General features: G+C 52.2%; 3 protein-coding genes across 4 annotated transcripts in view; 1 reads left to right on the top strand and 2 right to left on the bottom strand.

Annotated features, from left to right (window-relative positions):
- LOC310768730 (cytochrome P450 2F3-like) overlaps window positions 1-21010 on the top strand; it is a 182172-nt gene that overhangs the window by 154401 nt on the left and 6761 nt on the right. The gene's annotated exons all lie outside the window — the stretch shown is intronic.
- On the bottom strand, window positions 6759-12368 carry MIA (MIA SH3 domain containing). 2 transcript variants are annotated; one of them, XM_083628198.1, is made up of 4 exons: window positions 11561-12368; window positions 9245-9378; window positions 8034-8144; window positions 6759-7046 (listed from the first exon to the last, which is right to left on the bottom strand). In XM_083628198.1, the coding sequence occupies exons 1-4, from the start codon at window positions 11691-11693 to the stop codon at window positions 7023-7025; spliced, it is 402 nt and encodes a 133-aa protein (XP_083484324.1). In that variant the 5' UTR covers window positions 11694-12368; the 3' UTR covers window positions 6759-7022. The 2 variants fall into 2 exon arrangements, with proteins under 2 accessions (XP_083484324.1, XP_083484323.1); XM_083628197.1 differs by lacking the exon at window positions 11561-12368 and having other exon boundaries at window positions 9245-9654.
- Window positions 13640-20821, bottom strand: SNRPA (small nuclear ribonucleoprotein polypeptide A). The gene is made up of 7 exons (XM_083627875.1): window positions 20708-20821; window positions 18776-18874; window positions 17191-17363; window positions 16213-16389; window positions 15027-15200; window positions 14670-14758; window positions 13640-14190 (listed from the first exon to the last, which is right to left on the bottom strand). The coding sequence occupies exons 2-7, from the start codon at window positions 18846-18848 to the stop codon at window positions 14031-14033; spliced, it is 846 nt and encodes a 281-aa protein (XP_083484001.1). The 5' UTR covers window positions 18849-18874; window positions 20708-20821; the 3' UTR covers window positions 13640-14030.

Below are 21010 nucleotides of genomic sequence, written 5' to 3'. Positions count from 1 at the left end.
ACAATCTTATGGGTAAGATTGGAAGGTTCCGGATAAATTGAAAGACGGGCTTCTTTACGCAGCGCAGAGTTAAACGGCGGAACTCCCTCCCACAAGAGGCGGGGGGGGGACTTTGATGGCTTTGAAAGAGGAATGGGAAAATTCATGAAGGACTCGGCTCTGCCTCGCCAGCTTAATTCTTGACCCTGAGCTTCCCCCGACGCGTTATTGCGCTTGGATACAGCATTGGCTCTCCTCCTTGGGGCCCCTGTGAGAACAGGAGCTTGGACCGGGGCCGGGGGGGGGGGACGCTGTTCTGATCCGGCAGGCTCCTGTTCTTAGCCCAGGCGCCTTCTTCCGTGTGGGGTGGGCACTCGCCTGGCCCTGGCGCCGCCTGCGCTCCCGGATCCTGCCAAACCGGTTTGGCCGGCAGGAACAGCAGAAAGGAGGGTGGACCCAGCCGGCCAGCCTAGGACATTGGCACCTGGGCCCTGAAAGCAGGTCTGATCCAGATGCCGAGGCAGACGAGACCTCCGTCCTATCCCTCGCATGTGCCCCGTCGAGGGAGGCAGCTGGCAGACAGCCCGGGGGGGGGTCCCCCTCCAAAGAGGGGTGCCAACACCACCTTCTCCTCTTCCAGCTGCTCCTTGGCCACCAAACGAGAAGGTGCCTCCATCACAGCTGCCCACCTTGGCCCCACCGAGGACCCAGATGAGCCAAACTCTGTCTGTCCAGGGGTTCTGGCCAATAGGCGCCAGCTCATTTGGGGTCTTCCGTCTCTGAGTCCCAGGCAGCCGGAGGAGTACCGTGATCTGTGGGATCAGCGAATCCTAACTAAGTAAAGATAAAGGGACCCTGGACCATTAGGTCCAGTCGTGACCGACTCTGGGGTTGCGGCGCTCATCTCGCTTTATCGGCCGAGGGAGCCGGTGTACAGCTTCCGGGGCATGTGGCCAGCATGACTGAGCCGCTTCTGGCGAACCAGAGCAGTGCACTGAAACGCCGTTTACCTTCCCGCCGGAGCGGTACCTATTTATCTACTTGCACTTTGATGTGCTTTCGAACTGCTAGGTTGGCAGGAGCAGGGACCGAGCAACGGGAGCTCACCCCGTCACGGGGATTCGAACCACCGACTTTCTGATCAGCAAGCCCTAGGCTCTGTGGTTTAACCCACAGCACCACCCGAAAGGCGCTGGGGCTCAAGGCTGCTTGGCCCCTGGCCCCTTCCACCAGGGCCCTCTGTTCCCTCAGCTAGGTTTTTGGACATCCTGCATTTCTAGCTCAGTGGGAGGGCGTCTGCTTGGGGTTGGACTAGATGAGCCTTGGGGGTCCCATCCGACGCTGCCATCCTATGATTCTGCTCTATGGCCTGGGGCAGCCTCACTCAGCAGAAAGGCTCTGCATTTGGATCTCGCCTCTGCCAGTTGAAGGAGGAGAGGTGGGGGCCTGCCCTTCAGGGGTGCTGTGAGGAGCCAGCTAAGGCACATTCAAAATAAAATAATAATAATAATAATAATAATAACAATAATAATAATAATAATAATAATTTATTATTATTTATACCCACCCATCTGGGCGGCTTTCAACAAAAAGACCTACACTGGCTCCCAGTACGTTTCCAAGCACAATTCAAAGTGTTGGTGCTGACCTTTAAAGCCCTAAATGGCCTCGGTCCAGTATACCTGAAGGAGCGTCTCCACCCCCATTGTTCTGCCCGGACACTGAGGTTTCCTCCCTGTGAGAAGCCAAGTTACAGGGAACCAAGCAGAGGGCCTTCTCGGTAGTGGCACCCGCCCTGTGGAACGCCCTCCCAGCAGATGTCAAAGATAACAACACCTACCAGACTTTTAGAAGACATCTGAAGGCAGCCCTGTTTAGGGAAGCTTTTAATGTTTAATAGGTTATTGTATTTTAGTGTTTTGTTGGAAGCCGCCCAGAGTGGCTGGGGGGACCCAGCCAGATGGGCGAGGTATAAATAAATTGTTGTTGTTCTTATGATTATGATTAAAATACAGTAATGTATCAAACATTAAAAGCTTCGCTAAAGCGTTTGGCTCCAGGTTCCTTCTCTGAAGGCAATCAGGTCATGGACACGGCAAAGGGTGTGTGTTTTCCATGCGCTGAAGAAACTGGGAGCATCTGGGTGTGCAGGCCAGAGCAAACTGGTTCAGAACAGCTCCAGCTTCCTAGTCCTCACCGTTTCCCACAGCTCCTCCCGGCCCGACCCGGAACTGCCTAGGTAAATCAGACACTCAGAGAGCACAATGCTCTGAACGAAAGGTGAACTCCCTCCTGTCGGCTACCGGAAACCGCACTCGAGACCCAAGCCGCCTTGAGCTGACCCACATCTCCTCTCCCTGGGAAGACCCCCCCAAGCCCTGCCCCCCAGGAGGGCAGTGGGAGGATGAGGGAGACCCACAGACCCCTGGCAACAGCCAAGAACCCCTGACCCTCCTCTTTTATTTTTAAATGAGAGTGGGTTAGAGAATCGCAGAACTGCAGCATTGGAAGGGACACCCAGGGTCATCTAGTCCAACCCCCCCCTGCAATGCAGGAATCACAGGATTGGCATGTGGGAAGGGGGGAACTGGCTGGAGTTGCCGCCTGCTGGTGTGTGTGTCTGCGTTTTATCTCGGTTTCTTTTTTTCAGGGGGAGTCTGAGCCTCGCCACTTCTTTCTGTGAAATGGGTATTGTGCACCACCCGTGTCTGTGCTCCTGGCACCGAAAAGGTGGGGGGGCACCTCTACTCGAGGGGGTTGTGGGTGCAGGTGACGGCTAGCTAAAATAGTCAACACAGATGTTGGCAAGCCACTTTGAAGACGGCGCAGGTCTTGTCGGCCTCTGAGCATGGATAAGGTTTTTCTGCCCGGTTGAGTGCAAACCAGTTTCCCTCAGAGACCACCTTCTTCCATGTGTGGCCCTCAACTGCTCCAATCTGCAAAGCTGGCACAGGTGCCACAGAATGCCCCTTCCACATTTGTTCATTTTGGAACTCCCTGCCTCTTGACAAACGCTTTCACTGCACTTTTTCTGGCCCCTGCTAAAATAAAATAAAATAATTTATTTATACCCCGCCCATCTGGCTGAGTTTCCCCAGCCACTCTGGGTGGCTCCCATTCGAGTGTTAAAAACAATACAGCATTAAATATTATAAACTTCCCTAAAACAGGGCTGCCTTCAGATGTCTTTTAATGATAACTCACATCTGAAGGGAGGGCGTTCCACAGGGCAGGTGCCACTACCGAGAAGGGCCTCTGCCTGGTTCCCTATAACCTTGCTTCTCGCAATGAGGGAACCGCCAGAAGGCCCTCAGAGCTGGACCTCATTGTCCGGGCAGAACGATGGGGGTGGAGACGCTCCTTCAGGTATACTGGACCGAGGCCGTTTAGGGCTTGAAAGGTCAGCACCAACACTTTGAATTGTGCTCGGAAACATCCTGGGAGCCAATGTAGGTTTTTCAGGACCGGTGTTATATGGTCTCGGCGGCCGCTCCCAGTCACCAGTCTAGCTGCCGCATTCTGGATTAGTTGTAGTTTCTGGGTCACCTTCAAAGGCAGCCCCACGTTGAGCGCATTGCAGTAGTCCAAGCAAGAGATAACCAGAGCATGCACCACTCTGGCAAGACAGCCTGCAGGCAGGTAGGGTCTCAGCCTGCGTACCAGATGGAGCTGATAAACAGCTGCCCTGGACACAGAATTAACCTGCGCCTCCATGGACAGCTGTGAGTCCAGAATGACTCCCAGGCTGCGCTCCTGGTCCTTCAGGGGCACAGTCACCCCATTCAGGACCTCTGCCTCTGCCCTGAGGTTTAGAAAGCCAACATGAGTTCCGATCTATTTTAAGTCTATTGTTATTTTATCACCGGCCTTTTCTCTTGTTATTGTTTCCTCTGTGTTTCTGCTTTTCCCCCACTCAATAAATGCACGATGCTCTCTGCTCTGCGTCCCTGTGCCAGGACAGAGAAATCAGAGAGCTGTCTACCTTGGCATCGTCTGCCCGCCCCCGCCCCAATGCTTTTGTCCCTCTGGCACATGACCAGCCCCCCCCTTACTACACCGGGTCCCCCTCTGGTTCAAAGGCCAAGCGCCAGCCTCCTGCTTCTGTTAATCCGTGGCGCCACGGACTTTGCTCACGTGCGTCAGCTTGTGGAGCAGATAGCGATCTTTGGAAAGCTGAGCAGTGTTGGGGCTGGAGCAAGGGGGGGCAGGGAGGAGAAGGAAGCCTCTGGACCCCCTCACCCCACAGGCAGTGGGGTGAGGGGGCATCCCAGCCAGGGGGCAGGGGCAATGCCAGCCTGATGGGGCCATGACACAACCACCTGAGAAACTGGCCGATTGTGCTGGCATCGTGGGGGCATTGGGGCATCAGGTGTGACCTAGGCCTTCTGCCAAGGCCCAGGAACTGGGTCAAGGCGGCGGCTGGAGCCCGGGGTGGGGGGGCTCTGCCAGGCTGCGGAGGGGAGGCAAATTGCTGCCAAGCAGGGAAAGAGAGTTGACCTACATTCCTAGGCAGAAAGGGCTCAGCTGGCACCTGCCCATGCCCAGCTCTGTGTTCTCTCCCCGAGGCAATTGTTCGGCGAGGGCAGCAGACCGCAGCTCACTTTGGAGACTCAGCCCCACAGCCTGTCCCCCGATGTGACGGCGCAGCATGCAGCACTCCGGGTGGAAGAGCGCCTCTGAGCATGAGCAAAGGGAAATGACCGTTGTCGGACTCCCAAGCACATCAGAAGAGCCAACCTGACGCCTGTTTTGGGAAAGCTGTTCAATAAACACACAAGACGTAACCAGCTGTACGTTTGAAAAAATAATATATACTGTTCATTGTACTGAATTGTAGATTTCAACAGAAGTAACTCAAAGTTCTTGTGAGTGACAGCAGCCACGAAATTAAAAGATGCCTGCTTCTTGGGAGAAAAGCAATGACAAACCTAGACAGCATCTTAAAAAGCAGAGACATCACCTTGCTGACAAAGGTCCGTATAGTTAAAGCTATGGTTTTCCCAATAGTGATGTATGGAAGTGAGAGCTGGACCACAAAGAAGGCTGATCGCCAAAGAATGGATGCTTTTGGATTATGGTGCTGGAGGAGACTCTTGAGAGTCCCATGGACTGCAAGAAGATCAAACCGATCCATTCTGAAGGAAATCAGCCCTGAGTGCTCACTGGAAGGACAGATCCTGAAGCTGAGACTCCAAGACTTTGGCCACCTCATGAGAAGAGAAGACTCCCTGGAAAAGACCCTGATGTTGGGAAAGATGGAGGGTACAAGGAGAAGGGGACGACAGAGGACGAGATTGCTGGACAGTGTTCTCGAAGCTACCAGCATGAGTTTGACCAAACTGCAGGAGGCAGTGGAAGACAGGAGTGCCTGGTGTGCTCTGGTCCAGGGGGTCACGAAGAGGCGGACACGACTAAACGACAACAACAACAAACTCAAAGTTCAACAAAAAAAGTAGAAGACCCAGTGGATCCACTCATTCCCCAATCAGTTTTTGCGTAAACTGTGGAACTGCAACAACCTTTCATGTGAATTGTTGGACTTTATGAACAGACAGGTGGAATAGACACTTTCACATATATGGATCTTATTTATAAACTGATTAGAGAATGAACTGATCCACTGGATCATCTACTTTTTTCGTTGAACTTTAAGTTACGGTACTTCTGTTGAAATCGACAATTCAATACAATGAATAGTATACAGTGGTACCTCTGGTTACGTACTTAATTCGTTCCGGAAGTCTGTTCTTAACCTGAAACTGTTCTTAACCTGAAGCACCACTTTAGCTAATGGGGCCTCCTGCTGCCACCGCGCCACCGGAGCACGATTTCTGTTCTCATCCTGAAGGAAAGTTCTCAACCCGAGGTACTATTTCTGGGTTAGCAGAGTCTGTAACCTGAAGCATCTGTAACCTGAAGTGTATGTAACCCGAGGTACCACTGTATAATATTTTTTCAAACGTACAGCCGGTTACGTCTTGTGTGTTTACTGAATATGTTTCACGTAACCAGAGGTTTGTTGTTGTTTTGTTTTGGGAAAGCAGCAATCAGGATCCGAGCACGGGAGCAAGTGGGGTTCAGGAGCTCTCCATGTTGGCAGCCATCCTTGCTGCTATGTTAACCTGTGGAACTCCCTCCCCCAGGAAGCAGCAAAGGGCCACCAACTTGGATGGCTTTAGAAGAGGATGGGACAAATTCACAGAGGACGAGAGGACTAGGGATGGCGACTAGCCAGGATCACTATTCTTCGGAGGCAGCCATGCTTCTGAACCCCCGTGGCTGGAAACGGCAAGAGGTGAGAATATTGGTCCTGTGTTCGAATCCTGACTGCTGGTTTCCCATAATAGGATGCTGGCCTAGAAGGACCAATGGCCAGACCCAGCAGGCTTTTCTTGTGCTCTTCTGTTCTCGAGATAAAAAATAGCCTAGGAGTAAATTAAGTTATAATTAAATAAATGGGATTTAGAATGTTAAGAAAAGTGAATAAGATGGACTATAATTGGAAATTGTTTTAGTTTAATAATGATATTGGAAAGCTGTTACTTTTAACTACAAGGAAACTCAGAAGGGAGGGATATGAGGAAGCCAACCAAGATGTTTAAAAGGCTGGATTTGTGAAGAATTAAGTTTGTTGTTATTGTTTATCTGTTTATTGTTCCCCCCTTTTTCTTTCTTTCTTTCTTCTTTTTTTCTGTTTTTGTGTATCATTTTGCTTTGTGGTTTGTGTTATCACTATGGAAAATCTAATAAAAAAATTAATAAATAATAATAAATATTAGTACGGTTTTTGCTCAGAAAGCACTTTATTTCAGGGGCGGAAGTGGTCAGTTGTGTCAATTGAAGCTCCCATCTTCATCTACAACTGGGGGGCAGTTGCAGGATGCGGCCCCCACCTCCTTGCAAAGCCCACGTAGGATAAAACAGCAGCATCTAGAGAGAACTAGGCAGAGAAGGCGTGAGAATCCCGGGCGGCCGACCCTGCAAGGCTAGCGCGGTCTCCGGGAACGAGAGCTGGGGCGTCACCCCAATCCGGTCTGCTTGAGTCACTGGCAGTAGAAGTCCCATTTCTGAAAGAAAGGAAGGTTTCTCCTCCTAGGCAGGGAACCCAAAATGCAAATCTCCTAACCTGCCCCACTTGGTAGGGGGCTGCTCTCCCCGCCCCATGGCACATGCTTTTCGCATCTCATGGCCCAGTGGACAAGGAGAGGAGGCAGGGGAAGGGCTAAGGGATGGAATAATAATAATAATAATAATAATAATAATAATAATAATAATAATAATTTATTTATACCCCACCCATCTGGCTGAGTTTCCCCAGCCATTCTGGGTGGCTCCCAATCGAGTGTTAAAAAGAATACAGCATTAAATATTAAAAACTTCCCTAAACAGGGCTGCCTTCAGATGTCTTTTAAAAATAGGATAGCTGCTTATTTCCTTCACATCTGAAGGGAGGGCGCCACTACTTAGAAGGCCCTCTGCCTGGTTCCCTGTACCTTGGCTTCTCGCAGTGAGGGAACCGCCAGAAGGCCCTCGGAGCTGGACCTCAGTGTCCGGGCTGAACGATGGGGGTGGAGACGCTCCTTCAGGTATAGTGGGCCTTTGAGGCCATTTAGGGCTTTCAAGGTCAGCACCGACACTTTGAATTGTGCTCGGAAACATCCTGGGAGCCAATGCAGATCTTTCAAGACCAATGTTATGTGGTCTTGGCGGCCGCTCCCACTCACCAGTCTAGCTGCCGCATTCTGGATTAATTGTAGTTTCCGGGTCACCTTCAAAGGCAGCCCCACATAGAGCGCCTTGCAGTAGTCCAAGCGGGAGATAACTAGAGCATGCACCACTCTGGGGAGACAGTCTGTGGGCAGGGAGGGTCTCATCCTGCGTACCAGATGGAGCTGATAAACAGCTGCCCTGGACACAGAATAGACCTGCGCCTCAATGGACAGCTGTGAGTCCAGAATGACTCCCAGGCTGCGCACCTGGTCCTTCATGGAAAAGGGGGAACTCTCCCCACCGTGCCCCCTCCCACCCCACCCCCCAAGTCACCCCAAACTTACGTCAGTCTTCACTTCCACCTTGCCTGGCTTCAGGTACTGGTTCTCCTGGACGACGGAGCTGGGGAAGTAGCCCAGGCGGGCCGGCTGCTCCCCATAATAGTCTCCTTGCACCTGTGCCAAAAAAAAAGGGGGGGTGGAGCAGGACACACCTGGGTCCGTTTTCCCCATAGAAGGGGCTCCCTCTGCTGGCTATTGTGGGAAGTGCCACCTTCATGCGATTTAATTATTTGCTTTTTCATCAAATTTATACAACACTTGATTAAACAACAACACCAGAAATCGGCTTACAAAACAATAAGATTATTGCTGTTGATTTTCCTTAGGCTTCTGAACCGATTAAAGAATAACAATAGGCTTAGTAAAAATAAAGGGACCCCTGACCATTAGGTCCAGTTGTGACCGACTCTGGGGTTGCGGCACTCATCTCACTTTACTAGCTGAGGGAGCCAGTGTACAGCTTCCGGGTCATGTGGCCAGCATGTGGCGAATCAGAGCAGCGCATGGAAACGCCGTTTACCTTCCCGCCGGAAGGGTACCTATTTATCTACTTGCTCTTTGACGTGCTTTCGAACTGCTAGGTTGGCAGGAGCAGGGACCGAGCAACGGGAGCTCACCCTGTTGCGGGGATTCGAACTGCCGACCTTCTGATCGGCAAGCCCTAGGCTCAGTAGTTTAACGCACAGCGTCACCCGCATCCCAACAATAGGCTTAATAGCAGATTTAAACTTGCAACTGCTTTCTAAACCATCTGGACAGGCCTGTCTAAACAAAATGATGTTATTAGCAGGCGACCCAAAAAGTTCAATAGGCAGGGAGTTCCAAAGGCCACTAAAAGTTTGGAACGGGTATTATGTGGTACGTGTAAGGCAGGTTCAAGCCATATGGTGCACACCATGCTTAAAACGCCTTTACCTTACAATTTAACCGCTTTCTCTGAGATCATCCTCTACTATTTATTGCCCCTGTTTCAGAGGCAGGAACACAACCAGCTTCTCCACAGCCCCATCACATGGAGAAGGCCCAGGAAGAACACAGCCAGGGGCAGGAGTAGGATCCGAACCCAGGGCAACGGCTATGGGGACCCAGGAGCTGGGACAACGCAGGTCATGTTCACTGCTTCCCAGTTTTCAGGGTTCCCGGTGGCCATCTAGCCCAACCCCCTGACACGCCGCGATTTGACGGCCAACTGGCGCCCCCTGGCAGCTACTCACACTGCCTCCCCAGAAGAGTCGCCCACGGCCCTTCAGCTTGGAGAAGACATAGACCACTTGGCCCCTCTGGATGTGGATGAAGCGGCAGTCGGGCGCGATGTAGTCGTGGAGAGCAACTGCGATGGAGATGGGATCTGCAATGGGGGGGGGGGAGAAGCACAGGGGGCCGCCTGAGATCCTGACATCCCAAAGGAACATGGCACCCACGTGATGCGTCTGGGGAAGGGTTGTCCTCTCCTTCCCCCCAGAAAGCCATGCCCACATCGGAGCATCTGTACCCTTCTCTTCAGGCATAGCTGTCAACCGTCCCTTATTTGGCGGGAAACTCCCTTATCCCAGTGCTGTGTCCCTTATTGATGATGTCCCTTAAATTTCCCGGGTTTCATGCTTGCCCGGCTCAGGAGGGAAGCAGTGGCTCGGGGTTCTCCGCCGCGCGAGAGCGCGCACTGGTGCTGTCGTCCTGGCGCGAGGAGTTCCATTGGCCCTTCCCCACCTGAGGGGGGGGAGAGAGAGACTCTCACCCATGCTGCCCGCGAGCCCAGAGGCGGCAGCAGTGGTGGCAGCTGAGGAGGCAGCCTGAGGGATGGAGGAAGAGGAGGGGATGGGGAGGGACGCAGAAGTGTGGTGCGGCCTCGGCTGCGCCGCAGCCGCCTCATGCCGGATTGACAGCATCTGTGAATCCTACCAATGTATGTAACTCTTTACAACAGCAAAACCCCTTATTTTGGCTGCCGATCCCTTATTTTCGAGGCTGCTGGTCCCTTATTTTCAAATCTGTAAGTTGACAGCTATGTCTTCAGGCAAAGAGGCTCCCAGGGCGGCAGCTTGCCCACAATCACAACAAGACAGTCTCTGCCCCACAGGCTTACAACGTATAAAAAAAACACCATGGCACGCAAGGAAATAAGAACCACGAGGGGAGAGGAAAACCAAAGCTCAGTAGCTATTTTTTAAAGTTGGAATGTAAAACTGAAGAATGGAATCCTTTGCAACTGGAGGAAGCGGGAAGTCGCAAGTCTCTCCCCCCATGGCTTTGGAAAGCTCTCTGGCCCAAGGGAAGTGAAGCATCCTCACTCTTCGTAGGGAGTCAAGAGTTTGAATCCACATTCAGCCAGGGTCAAGCTCCCTGGGGGACCTTGGGATGCTCTGTGTCTCGCAGCCGAACCTACCCTACAGGGTTGTTGTGAGGATAAGAAGAGGTGGAGAAATATTGTAAGCCACTGTGAACTCCTTGGAGGAAAAGATGGGATAGAAATGGAGTGATTTGTCCAGGATTTTTGGCCAATTGAAGTTTTCAACACAACTTGTTTTTAACCCCATCTTCCAAAGTCCCATTTAAAGTTGTCTTTACGTAATCTTATTACACTGCTCCCTTTGGGGAGAAAGGATCCTAAAACCATCCTCTGGCCTCTGCTTAAAAAGCCCCCAAAAAGGAGAGTCGACCGCCTTGCGAGGTTGTCCATTCTGCTCTTGAACAGCTTACTCTCAGAAAGTCCTCCCTGGTGCTTCGTAGGAAACATGCTGGACGCATTAGAGAAAAATAATTTCTGACATTTCTTAAGGACTGGATACTTGTTGCATGAAAGATACAACAAACTTGTAACAACTGCATTTGAAGATTTAAAAAATATTGGGTTTATAGTAGAGTGGTTGAATGTTAATGAATGAAGACTATTTTGCTGCAGAACAGAGAACCAGACGTCTTTTTATCTTTATTATTTTCCTCTTCTTTTGCTTTCTTTCCTTTTCTCCTTTCTGCCTCTGTTCTTTTCCAATTAAATATCTGTCTTATTTCAGTGCCTTATAAAAAGATACTTTCTAACGTGTATGAATTTTTATATATCTTTAAATAAGCATCTATTAACTTTTTAAAAAAATGGAAACAGAGGACAGGAGGACAACAGCACCCCTTTCCTCATTGCTGCCCCCCAACGACTGCTATGCAAGAGGCAGCCTTCGTATTAGGGGAGAGGAGCAAAAATTATTACTGTACCCCATGCACTTTTATAAAGAAGCCCAACACACTGTCTGCTCCCAGAGAAGGTATTCTGGACCCCAATGGTTTATCCTTTCCCCAGCTCTTCAATACCTGCTGGGTCAAGCCAAAAGGGGCTTCCCTAGTGGCCAACCAGATGCTTGTGGAGAAACAGCAAGCAGGATTCGAATCCTCTCCCCTCCTGGGTTTTCCTGTTCCAAACTTCTGGCTGCTGGGAACGAATTGTGGGGCACCCTTTCCCCCATCTCGCTGAGCTTCCTAGAGGACCTCTTCCTCCCCACTCCCCAATCTTCCACAACAAAAGAGGCGAGGGGACTCACGGTCGCATTCAGCGTCGGCACACAGCTTCTTGTCTGCAAGCTTGCCCATCTGCTGCCTGCCCCACACAAGTCCCCAAAAGGCCCCAAGGAGTAAAAGGGAGGAACCGAGGATGCCCCAAGCAGGACCCCCCATCTCTGCACACTGGCCAGACACACAGTCGCAAAGGCTTCTCTGGTGGAGAAACTGTTCAGCCTCCCAGACGGGGATGAGGTGCTGTTTGTAGCCTGTCTAGGTTTGCCCAGGCGGCATCGTTGGCCGAAGCCTGCCAGCCCCACCCTCTCCCCTGCTGGCTGAGCTGCCCTGATGTCATGGAACCAACGCTCCAGTTTCTCAGGAGTATGGATCCAGCCGCCAGAGATGGAAGGGGATAGTGTTGCAGGAATACCTACGTAACTCAGACCTTCACACTGCCTTCCCCTTCTCCCGGATTTCACAAGCCTGACACAGCGGGCCAAGAACTCTGAATCTAATTTTCTGCCAGCTGCACAACTTTGTAAGGCTTCAAATAAACACAGCAAGTGGGGGAGCAAATGGATCTGATCTGGGTCTGCTGCCTGGCTAAACAGGAAGCAGACGGCAGAACAGGCCAGCCCTGGAAGAAAAGGGCTCCCTGTCCACACACAGAGTACCTTGTGTGCTGCCCTCCTCTCTCAGGAGGGCAGGAAAAGGAGCAAAACAGGGCCTGGAAGGGAGCCAGGAAGCTGGGCTTCAGCCGCCCAGGACAGAGGACTACACAACAGCTTTTAACAAGACAAGGCAGGGGATCAGTTGGCTACGGATTCTCTGTCCTGAAGGGTGCAGCAAGAGTTACCCCAGATTTATTTTATCCACTGAAATTACAGAAAGCATAGCTGCTCAGGTCGACCAAGCAAGGCCCCCTGTCCGTCACACACACCCAACTTCAGAAGGAAACTTATTCACTATGGGTTTCTGATGAACTTGTCCCAAGTCCCCCAAACAAAATGCATTCTCCCCCCGGGCATAAGGAGCACTTGCTGCAGAATGAGGCAGGGCCATGCTTGCTGAGGAACCACAGGCCTGGCGTAGAGAGGGAACCCTAAGATTACGCCCCCCTACCCCAGTGTGCGGCACTGTGGGTTAAACCGCAGAGCCTAGGACTTGCCAATCAGAAGGTCGGCGGTTCGAATCCCCACCACAGGGTGAGCTCCCGTTGCTCAGTCCCTGCTCCTGCCAACCTAGCAGTTCGAAAGCACATCAAGGTGCAAGTAGATAAATAGGTACTGCTCCGGCGGGAAGGTAAACGGCGTTTCCGTGCGCTGCTCTGGTTCGCCAGAAGCGGCTTAGTCATGCTGGCCACATGACCCGGAAGCTGTACGCCGACTCCCTCGGCCAATAAAACGAGATGAGCGCCGCAACCCCAGAGTCGGCCGCAACTGGACCTAATGGCCAGGGGTCCCTTTACCTTTACCGCAGTGTGCACCCACCTTCCCACGGATGCCCACAGCTGGCTATCGAAACTCAACTCAGCTTCTTGGCCACCTCCAGTGCACAGTTCAAAAGTCCATCAGCCTCAGCTCCCTGGAGCTAAAGATGCTTCTGTTTGGCACTCGCAAGGCAAGAGCAAAAGGAAGCTGGTGTGTTGGGTTAGGGTGTGGCACCACGACCTGGAAGATCAGGGCTCAAATGCCTCACTTGGCCAGGAAATTCACTGGAAGACCTCAGGCCACTCTCGGACTACCCTCCCTTGCAGGGCTGTTGTAGATGTGGAGGGAAGAGAATGATGTATATGCCACCTTTGCTCCACGGAGAAAAAAGTGGGATGTGATTGCAATAAATAAGACAGTAGCCCCATCCTGACTGCTGGAGAAGAGTTCTTATGCCTACAAAGATACAGGTGAGGATGCGCCAATAGGTTTTAAAACACCCATGTAGCTACTTGCCCCTGACGTGTTAAGAATCTCCTCTAAGTTTCCGTGACTAACTTTGGTCCGTTTGGGAGGACAGGCCAGTAATAGTCAGTGCGCTCTCTTTGCACAGGCTGATTGTGTGTGGAAATACGGTGTGCAGCCCCCTCCAAAGAAGATGACCCGGGAGTTAATAAGAGCCAAAGTCCAAGGTGAAAAATAAACCAGTGGTTGTTTTATTGCAAAACAGAAAAGCTCCAGGTGCAATGTCTGGCCGTCAGACCCTGGGTACAATGCTTTTGCAAGGAGTCGGCTACTATCCCCAGCTGCCTGTGTACACACACACACACACACACACACACACACACACACACACACACACTTCCAAGTCCCCAAGAGTAGCCAGAGGACAGCTTGTCTGGGTCTCTTGGCTCAGGAACAGCAAGATCTGGCTGCCCTTTTGTGCTACTGGGCTCCCTCTCACTCTCATGCACACACACCACTTACCTCGCAGAACAGAACAGAACAACAGCCCCCCCCCAACCATTTCACAGGCACTAACTAGAAAGGGCAGGGAGAGAGTTGCCCAGGGACAGCGGAGACATCACTTCTTGGCAAAGGAGATCTTCATGGCGTTGTTCTGCGTGATCTTGAATCCCTGGAGAGCGTCACGGGCGGCTCCAGCCTGAACCTCGTTGTCAAACTCCACAAAGGCGATGTCGTGGCGCCCGGGAACCAGACGCACTTCCTTGAAGCCTGGGAACCTGGGGGGGGGGGGAGCGAGAGGAGCTGAAGGCTTTGCCCCAACACAGGAACCAGAGGGTGGAAAGTGGAGAGAAAGGGGGGCAACATGGAAATGGAAGACCAGGACGGACCCCGGCCCAAGGGCAAAGATGGAGGGGGAGGAAGGAATGGCGAGATGGAGAGGGGAACTGGAAGTGTTGCTCAGGGGCCTGGGGAAAGGAATTTTTTTTGGGGGGGGATATGTGGGCATGGTGAACAGGAAGGAATTCTGGCTCAGCAGCAGAGCTTTTGTGGGTCCCCCAGCAGCTGCCGCTTTAACCAACTAAAGCTGTCTTAACACAACTGGTGTGGTTAGCTGAAGAAGACCCGCCACACAACTGTCACAACCACTGAGCAAGCCTTCCCCGGTGGTCCCAGCTTTGCCTTCCCCAGAGAGCACCGCAGACCGGAAACTTCCATCTGCCCCACCTGGTGGCAAGAAACACAGCCAGGTACTTACTGATTGAAAAGCATGGAGAGCATCAATTCGTTCGTCTCTTCCGGCAAGTTGGTGAGGAACAAGATGTGATTTGGAGGATTCTCTGACAGCTGCAAACAGGCAGAAAGATCCAGGCATGATGAAAACGCCAAGACACCCTGAGCCCTCAGGACAGGGGAGGCAGCTTGCCCCCCAACCCCAGGCGTGGCTAGGCCTCTCTTGCCAATGCCCCACCCTGCTCCCATCTCACCCACAACTTCACAGGCCCGCCGTCTTGCCTGATGGCAGATCAGTGCCAGACCCACCAAACCAAGTGGGTTCTGCCTTGTGGTTCTGCCCCGCCCAGCCTTGGGCAGTCCTCTCCCCATCCCCACTCACCGGCTGGGCTGGAGCCATCTGGCCAGGCAGCATCTGTTGCGGTGGCATCGCCCCCGGAGGGATGGAGCCAGGTGCCATGCCTGGGGGAGGCATCATTCCCGGAGGGGGCATGTAGGGCGGCTGGCCTGGAATGTGGTGCATCATACGAGGGGCCTGGTTCATGGGCGGCATGCCCTACAGAGGCAGAGAGAGAAAACACACGTGCGTGACAAACTGCAAGTGCTCTGGGCTTCCCAGGAGCCCCCTCTCTGCTCGGTTCAACCCACTAAAAGGACAGAGGGAGCAGAAGGGATTCAAAGTGTTGGTGCTGACCTTTCAAGCCCTAAATGGCCTTGGTCCAGTATACCTGAAGGAGCGTCTCCACCCCCATCGTTCTGCCTGAACACTAAGGTCCAGTGCTGAGGGCCTTCTGGAGGTTCCCTCATTGCGAGAAGCAAAGCTACAGGGAACCAGGCAGAGGGCCTTCTCGGTGGTGGTGCCCGCCCTGTGGAACACCTTCCCATCAGCTATAACCTACATTGGCACCTCGGGTTAAGTACTTAATTCGTTCTGGAGGTCCGTTCTTAACCTGAAACTGTTCTTAACCTGAAGACCACTTTAGCTAATGGGGCCTCCTGCTGCTGCCGCGCCCCGGAACATGATTTCTGTTCTCATCCTGAAGCAAAGTTCTTAACCCAAGGTACTATTTCTGGGTTAGCGGAGTCTGTAACCTGAAGCGTATGTAACCCAAGGTACCACTGCACCATACTTTTAGAAGACATCTGAGAGCAGCCCTGTTTAGGGAAGCTTTTAATGTTTAATAGGTTACTGTATTTTAATATTCTGTTGGAAGCTGCCCAGAGTGGCTGGGGAAACCCAGCGAGATGGGTGGGGTATAAATATTATTATTATTACTACAGCAGGGAGGAGGGCTAACCCAGAGGCCCAAGGTCCAACTCAGAAAGCTGCAACCAGAATCTCTTTACATTTGCAAATTGTGCTTTCTCTGAAGCATCAATGTCCCAAACTCTGCTATCAGCCCCATCACCCTATGGTAGGAGAGCCCAACTGGGGAAAGGGTCTCCAAGGAGTAGACTGAAACAGGAACAATCTAGAGAAATCATGCAAGATATTACTGCCCCGCCCCAGGCCCAGCAGATGGGAAGGAGGGAGAACGCCTTGTGGGCACCCGGGTCCGGATACTCACCGGCACAGCGCCTTGGACGGCAGGGGCCACCGGTGCCGCTCCCCCAGGGATCTGCTTCTTGGCGGCTGGCACCTCCTGGCCTTTGGGCTTCCGTTTCTCTCGCTTGCGGTCCCGCTCCACAAACGTGCCCTTCATCTTGGCGATGATGTCAGAGTCGGATTTGGCATACTGGATCCTCTGGGGGTGGAAAGAGGAGTGCTTGGTTGGCCAGGGAGGAAAACGCACAATGCAGACACCATACGGGACCGCCTCTCCTGGTCTGCCCCGCAGAGGACCTTAAGGTCCATGAATAATCATAGTTTAGAGGTCCCGGGCCCTAAAGAAGTTAGATTATCCTCCGCCAGGGACAGGGCCTTCTCAGTGATGGCTCCGACCTGGTGGAATGCTCTGTCCCAGGAGACCAGGGCCCTGCAGGATTTAACCTCCTTCCACAAGGCCTGTAAGACACAGCTATTCTGCCTGGCTTTCAACTTGAACTTAGCCTGATCTTTTATTCCGCTTCCTTCCCTCCCCCTCCCCTTTCTTTGAAGATTACCCGCTCTGGGATCCCACAGCTAATTCTCCCCTGGTCTCCACGCTGGCCCAAATAGGACTAATTTAGCCAGCTAGCCCTGGTGATCATCTAATGTTTATTGGATGGATTTACCCCCTAAATTGATTTTTGAATTCTGAATTTATCGTTATTCATGTTTTATACTGCATTTTATGCTGTTTTTTGTTGCATCAATTAAGTGTTTTAAATTTGTTGTTAGCCGCCCTGAGCCCGGTTTTTGAAACGGGAAGGGTGGGGTATAAATAAAAAATCATTATTATTATTATTATTATAACCAGGCCTGCCAGAACCCAAAACGCATGAGGACCTCCAAACGCGAAGGAGGCTGCAAGAAAACTTTCAAAGCCTCAACTTAGGTGGGCCTTTCCCCCTTCGCCAAGGAGCGAAGAAGGCGGCATCACCCCACAGAAGCAGCCCCCACTTACCATGGGCTTGTCGTAAAAGGGGAAGCCCTGCATGGAGCGCAAGGCGTTGGTGGCGCTGCTGATCTCCTTGAAGATGACAAAGGCCTGTCCCCGCATTTTCAGGCTGCGGGAGACCAGGATGTCGAGGATCTGGCCAAACTGGGAGAAAATGGCATAGAGGGATTTCTTCAGCTCTACAGAGGGGGGAAGCAGATTACCCACAGTTACACTTTGACCCCAGGAAACGTGTCTAAGCATCCCGGAGAATATAAAGGTCTTTCCTTGGTGCTGGAAGGAGGGCAGTGTGGGTGCCAGGCAAGCCTCCCTGGGGAGAGTCTTCTGCTGGCAGGTGCATAGAAATTGCCCTCCCTGTGCCTCTTGGAAGGGGGCACACAGAGGGGAGTCCTTGTGTTCCTCAAATACTTCCTGGGCTTTGCCGCACGGCAGGAGGCCAACCGAATGCGCCTTGGCGGCCTCAGGCCAGCTACCTCTGTGTGCGGCTCATTCAAAGCGGCAGCTGCACCAACTTTGGCTGCTGACTGCCAAGTTCAAAGTGCTGATCTTGGTTTATATAACCCTGCACAGCACGGGACCAGCAGTGGGCATTCAGCAAATAAGTTCCATTATTTTGTTTTACAGCGGAACCTTGGGTTACGGTGGGGATCTGTTCTGGAGACCCTGCCGCAACCCGAAAACGACGCAACCCAAAGCATCGCATCTGCACACCCAGGATTTAGCACTTCTGCGCATGTGCAAATGGCACAAACCCGGAAGTAACTTGTTCCGGTATTTCCGGGTTTGCGCAGGTTGCAAGCCAAGGGTGACGTAAGCCGGAGGCAACGTAACCCGAGGCTCCACTGTACATTCTCTCGCTTGCGGTCCGGCTCCACAAACGTGCCCTTCATCTTGGCAATGATGTCAGAGTCAGATTTGGCATACTGGATCCTCTGGGAGTGGAAAGAAGAGCGCTTGGTTGGCCAGGGAGGAAAACGCACAATGCAGACACAATACAGGACCGCCTCTCCTGGTAGGCCTGCAGAGGACCTTAAGGTCCATGAATAACCATAGTTTAGAGGTCCCAGGCCCTAAGGAAGTCAGATTATCTCCCCGCCAGGGCCAGGGCCTTTTCAGTGATGGCTCCGACCTGGTGGAATGCTCTGTCCCATGAGACCAGGGCCCTGCAGGATTTAACCTCCTTCCGCAGGGCCTGTAAGACAGAGCTATTCCACCTGGCTTTCAACTTGAACTTAGCCTGATCTTTTATTCCCCTTCCTTCCCTCCCCCTCCCCTTTTTATGAAGATTACTCGCTCTGGGATCCCACAGCTAATTCTTCTAAGATAGCACAACTGCACCCGAGGTGCTGCGGTGGTCAAAAGGTCCAAACAGAATTGCAATTAAAAATGGCCAAAACAAACGACTGGAACCTGCACCCTGCCAATTTACATACCGTGATGGGCACTCACAACACTCAAAATACGCCCAGTACTACAGAGGGAAGTTGGGAGCCAAAGCACCCCAACCTTCTTTGTGCAAAATTCAGGAAATTGGGACAGTATGTGAGATGTGAGCCGGTAAGAAACAAAGGAGGACTAAACAGCCTCTCACCATCTTTCTTGATTTTCTCGTTGAGATTGTTAATGTAGATGGTGTGATTGGGTCGCGTTTCGGGGACAGCCATCACGACCACACCGTCAACAGCAGACTCTGGAGGGGCAAAACAAAACTTGTCAGAACAGGAAGAAATGGGACACGTTTCTGAACAATAGAGACACTTATGTAAAAGCAGACACAGCTGCTGCAAAGTCTGCCCCCACCCCCAAAAGCTGGAACTCTTTCTCAGAAAGCATTAATGCAGACCCTCCTGAACAATGCAAAACAGCTTTCTATTCCAGATGATGAAGAAGAAGAATTTGGATTTGATATCCCACTTTCATTCAGAAGACATCTTAAGGCAGCCCTGTTCAGGGAAGTTTTTAACGTGTGATATTTTACTGTATTTTTGGTTTCTATGGAAGCCACCCAGAGTGGCTGGGGAGGCCCAGCCAGATGGGCGGGGTATAAATAATAAATTATTATTATTATTATTATTATTATTATTATTAATCACTACCCGAAGGAGTCTCAAAGCGGCTAACATTCTCCTTTCCCTTCCTCCCCCACAACAAACACTCTGTGAGGTGAGTGGGGCTGAGAGACTGTGACTAGCCCCAAGGTCACCCAGCAGCTGCATGTGGAGGAGCAGAGATGCGAACCTGGTTCACCAGATTACGAGTGCACCACTCTTAACCACTACATCACACTGGCTCCCAGATGAGGCAGCAGTTATAGGGAAATTTGGGCCTTTCCCCTCCAACACTGTTCACTGCGTGGCTCCAAAACACAGGAAAAAGGGAGACAAGACCCTAAGAACATCTTGGTGGATCGGGCCAAGGGGGGCCATGTTGCCCAGGGAGGACTCCCCTGCTGAGTGCCTGAGGGCCCTGTTCCTGCCTCTCTCCACCTGGCCCAGGGCGGGGCCCGACAGGCCTCATAAAGACTGCTTCTGTGGCTGCTGCCCAGCAAGGATTGGGGTATTGTGGGAGAAGTTTCATTGGAGGTTTTTGCCATTGTTACTGATATTAACTGATATTAAGTTTTTGTGTCTTTATTTTATGTGGAAATTGTTCAGTTTGGTTATGTAGCTTTTAATGTATTTTATTTTTATGACTTTTATTGTTGTTGTTTAGTCGTGTCCGGCTCTTCGTGACCCCCTGGACCAGAGCACGCCAGGCACTCCTGTCTTCCGCTGCCTCCCGCAGTTTGGTCAGACTCATGCTGGTAGCTTCGAGAACACTATCCAACCATCTCGTCCTCCGTCATCCCCTTCTCCTTGTGCCCTCCATCTTTCCCAACATCAGGGTCTTTTCCAGGGAGTCTTCTCTTCTCCTGAGGTGGCCAAAGTCTTGGAGCCTCAGCTTCAGGATCTGTCCTTCCAGTGAGCACTCAGGGCTGATTTCCTTCAGAATGGAGAGGTTTGATCTTCTTGCAGTCCATGGGACTCTCCAGAGTCTCCTCCAGCACCAGAATTCAAAGTTTTTATGACTATTTTGCTATATTTGTAATTATGTAAATATTTTCATATTGTAAACTGCCTTGAGCACAAAACTGTGGAAAGGCAGCATACAAATAAAATGTTGATTTTGTAGCCCAGCCTCCACTTCTCCCAGGGGCCAAATGCTCCAAAGAACTTGGCAATCCAGATAGACTGCCGCTGGAGCTGGAGGTTCCACACTGACCCAAGAAGAGCCTGGCTGCTGGATCGGGCACAGGCCGAGAGCCCCGGATGTTAAGGCAAGCGGAGCAACGGGCGGATGCCCGGATGTCGAGTGCCGAGAAGCAGGGGGAATGCCCGGATCGTGCGGCGCCTCCGCCCGCAGCCGGCATCGAAAAATGGACCGCGGGACAAAAACCGCGCTGCCGCCAGGAAGGCCCGGCCCGCCATTCCCAGCTCCGCGTCGCCTCCCGCCCCGATGGCCCCCCCGACGCCCGATGCCTCACCGATTCGACGCAGGCCCAGCGCAGGCGGCAGCCGACGAGGAGAAAGAAAGACGCCTCGCCCTTCCCAGCGCGCGGAACCAAGCCACGCCCCCCAATTCGTACTCCCCAATCAGCAACCCGCGTAACGGCGTTTCTTCTCTTGGGCGCCGCGCTGCCCAATCAGAGGTTGCCTGAGGGTTCCGTCTTCTCCCTCTTCCCCGCCCCCTAACGACGCGGCGGTCTCGCTTCTGCCCCCGCCCCTTTCCAAACAGAAAGTTCTGATTGGGCGCTCCTTCCGCGTCCGCCGATAGGGCCAGACGGCCT

Source organism: Podarcis filfolensis (genome assembly GCF_964270895.1).
Source record: "Podarcis filfolensis genome assembly, chromosome: 8".
In the NCBI taxonomy this organism is placed as follows: domain Eukaryota; kingdom Metazoa; phylum Chordata; class Lepidosauria; order Squamata; family Lacertidae; genus Podarcis; species Podarcis filfolensis.
Note: the sequence above shows the minus strand (reverse complement) of the source record. Positions and strands in the feature narration are given on the sequence as shown.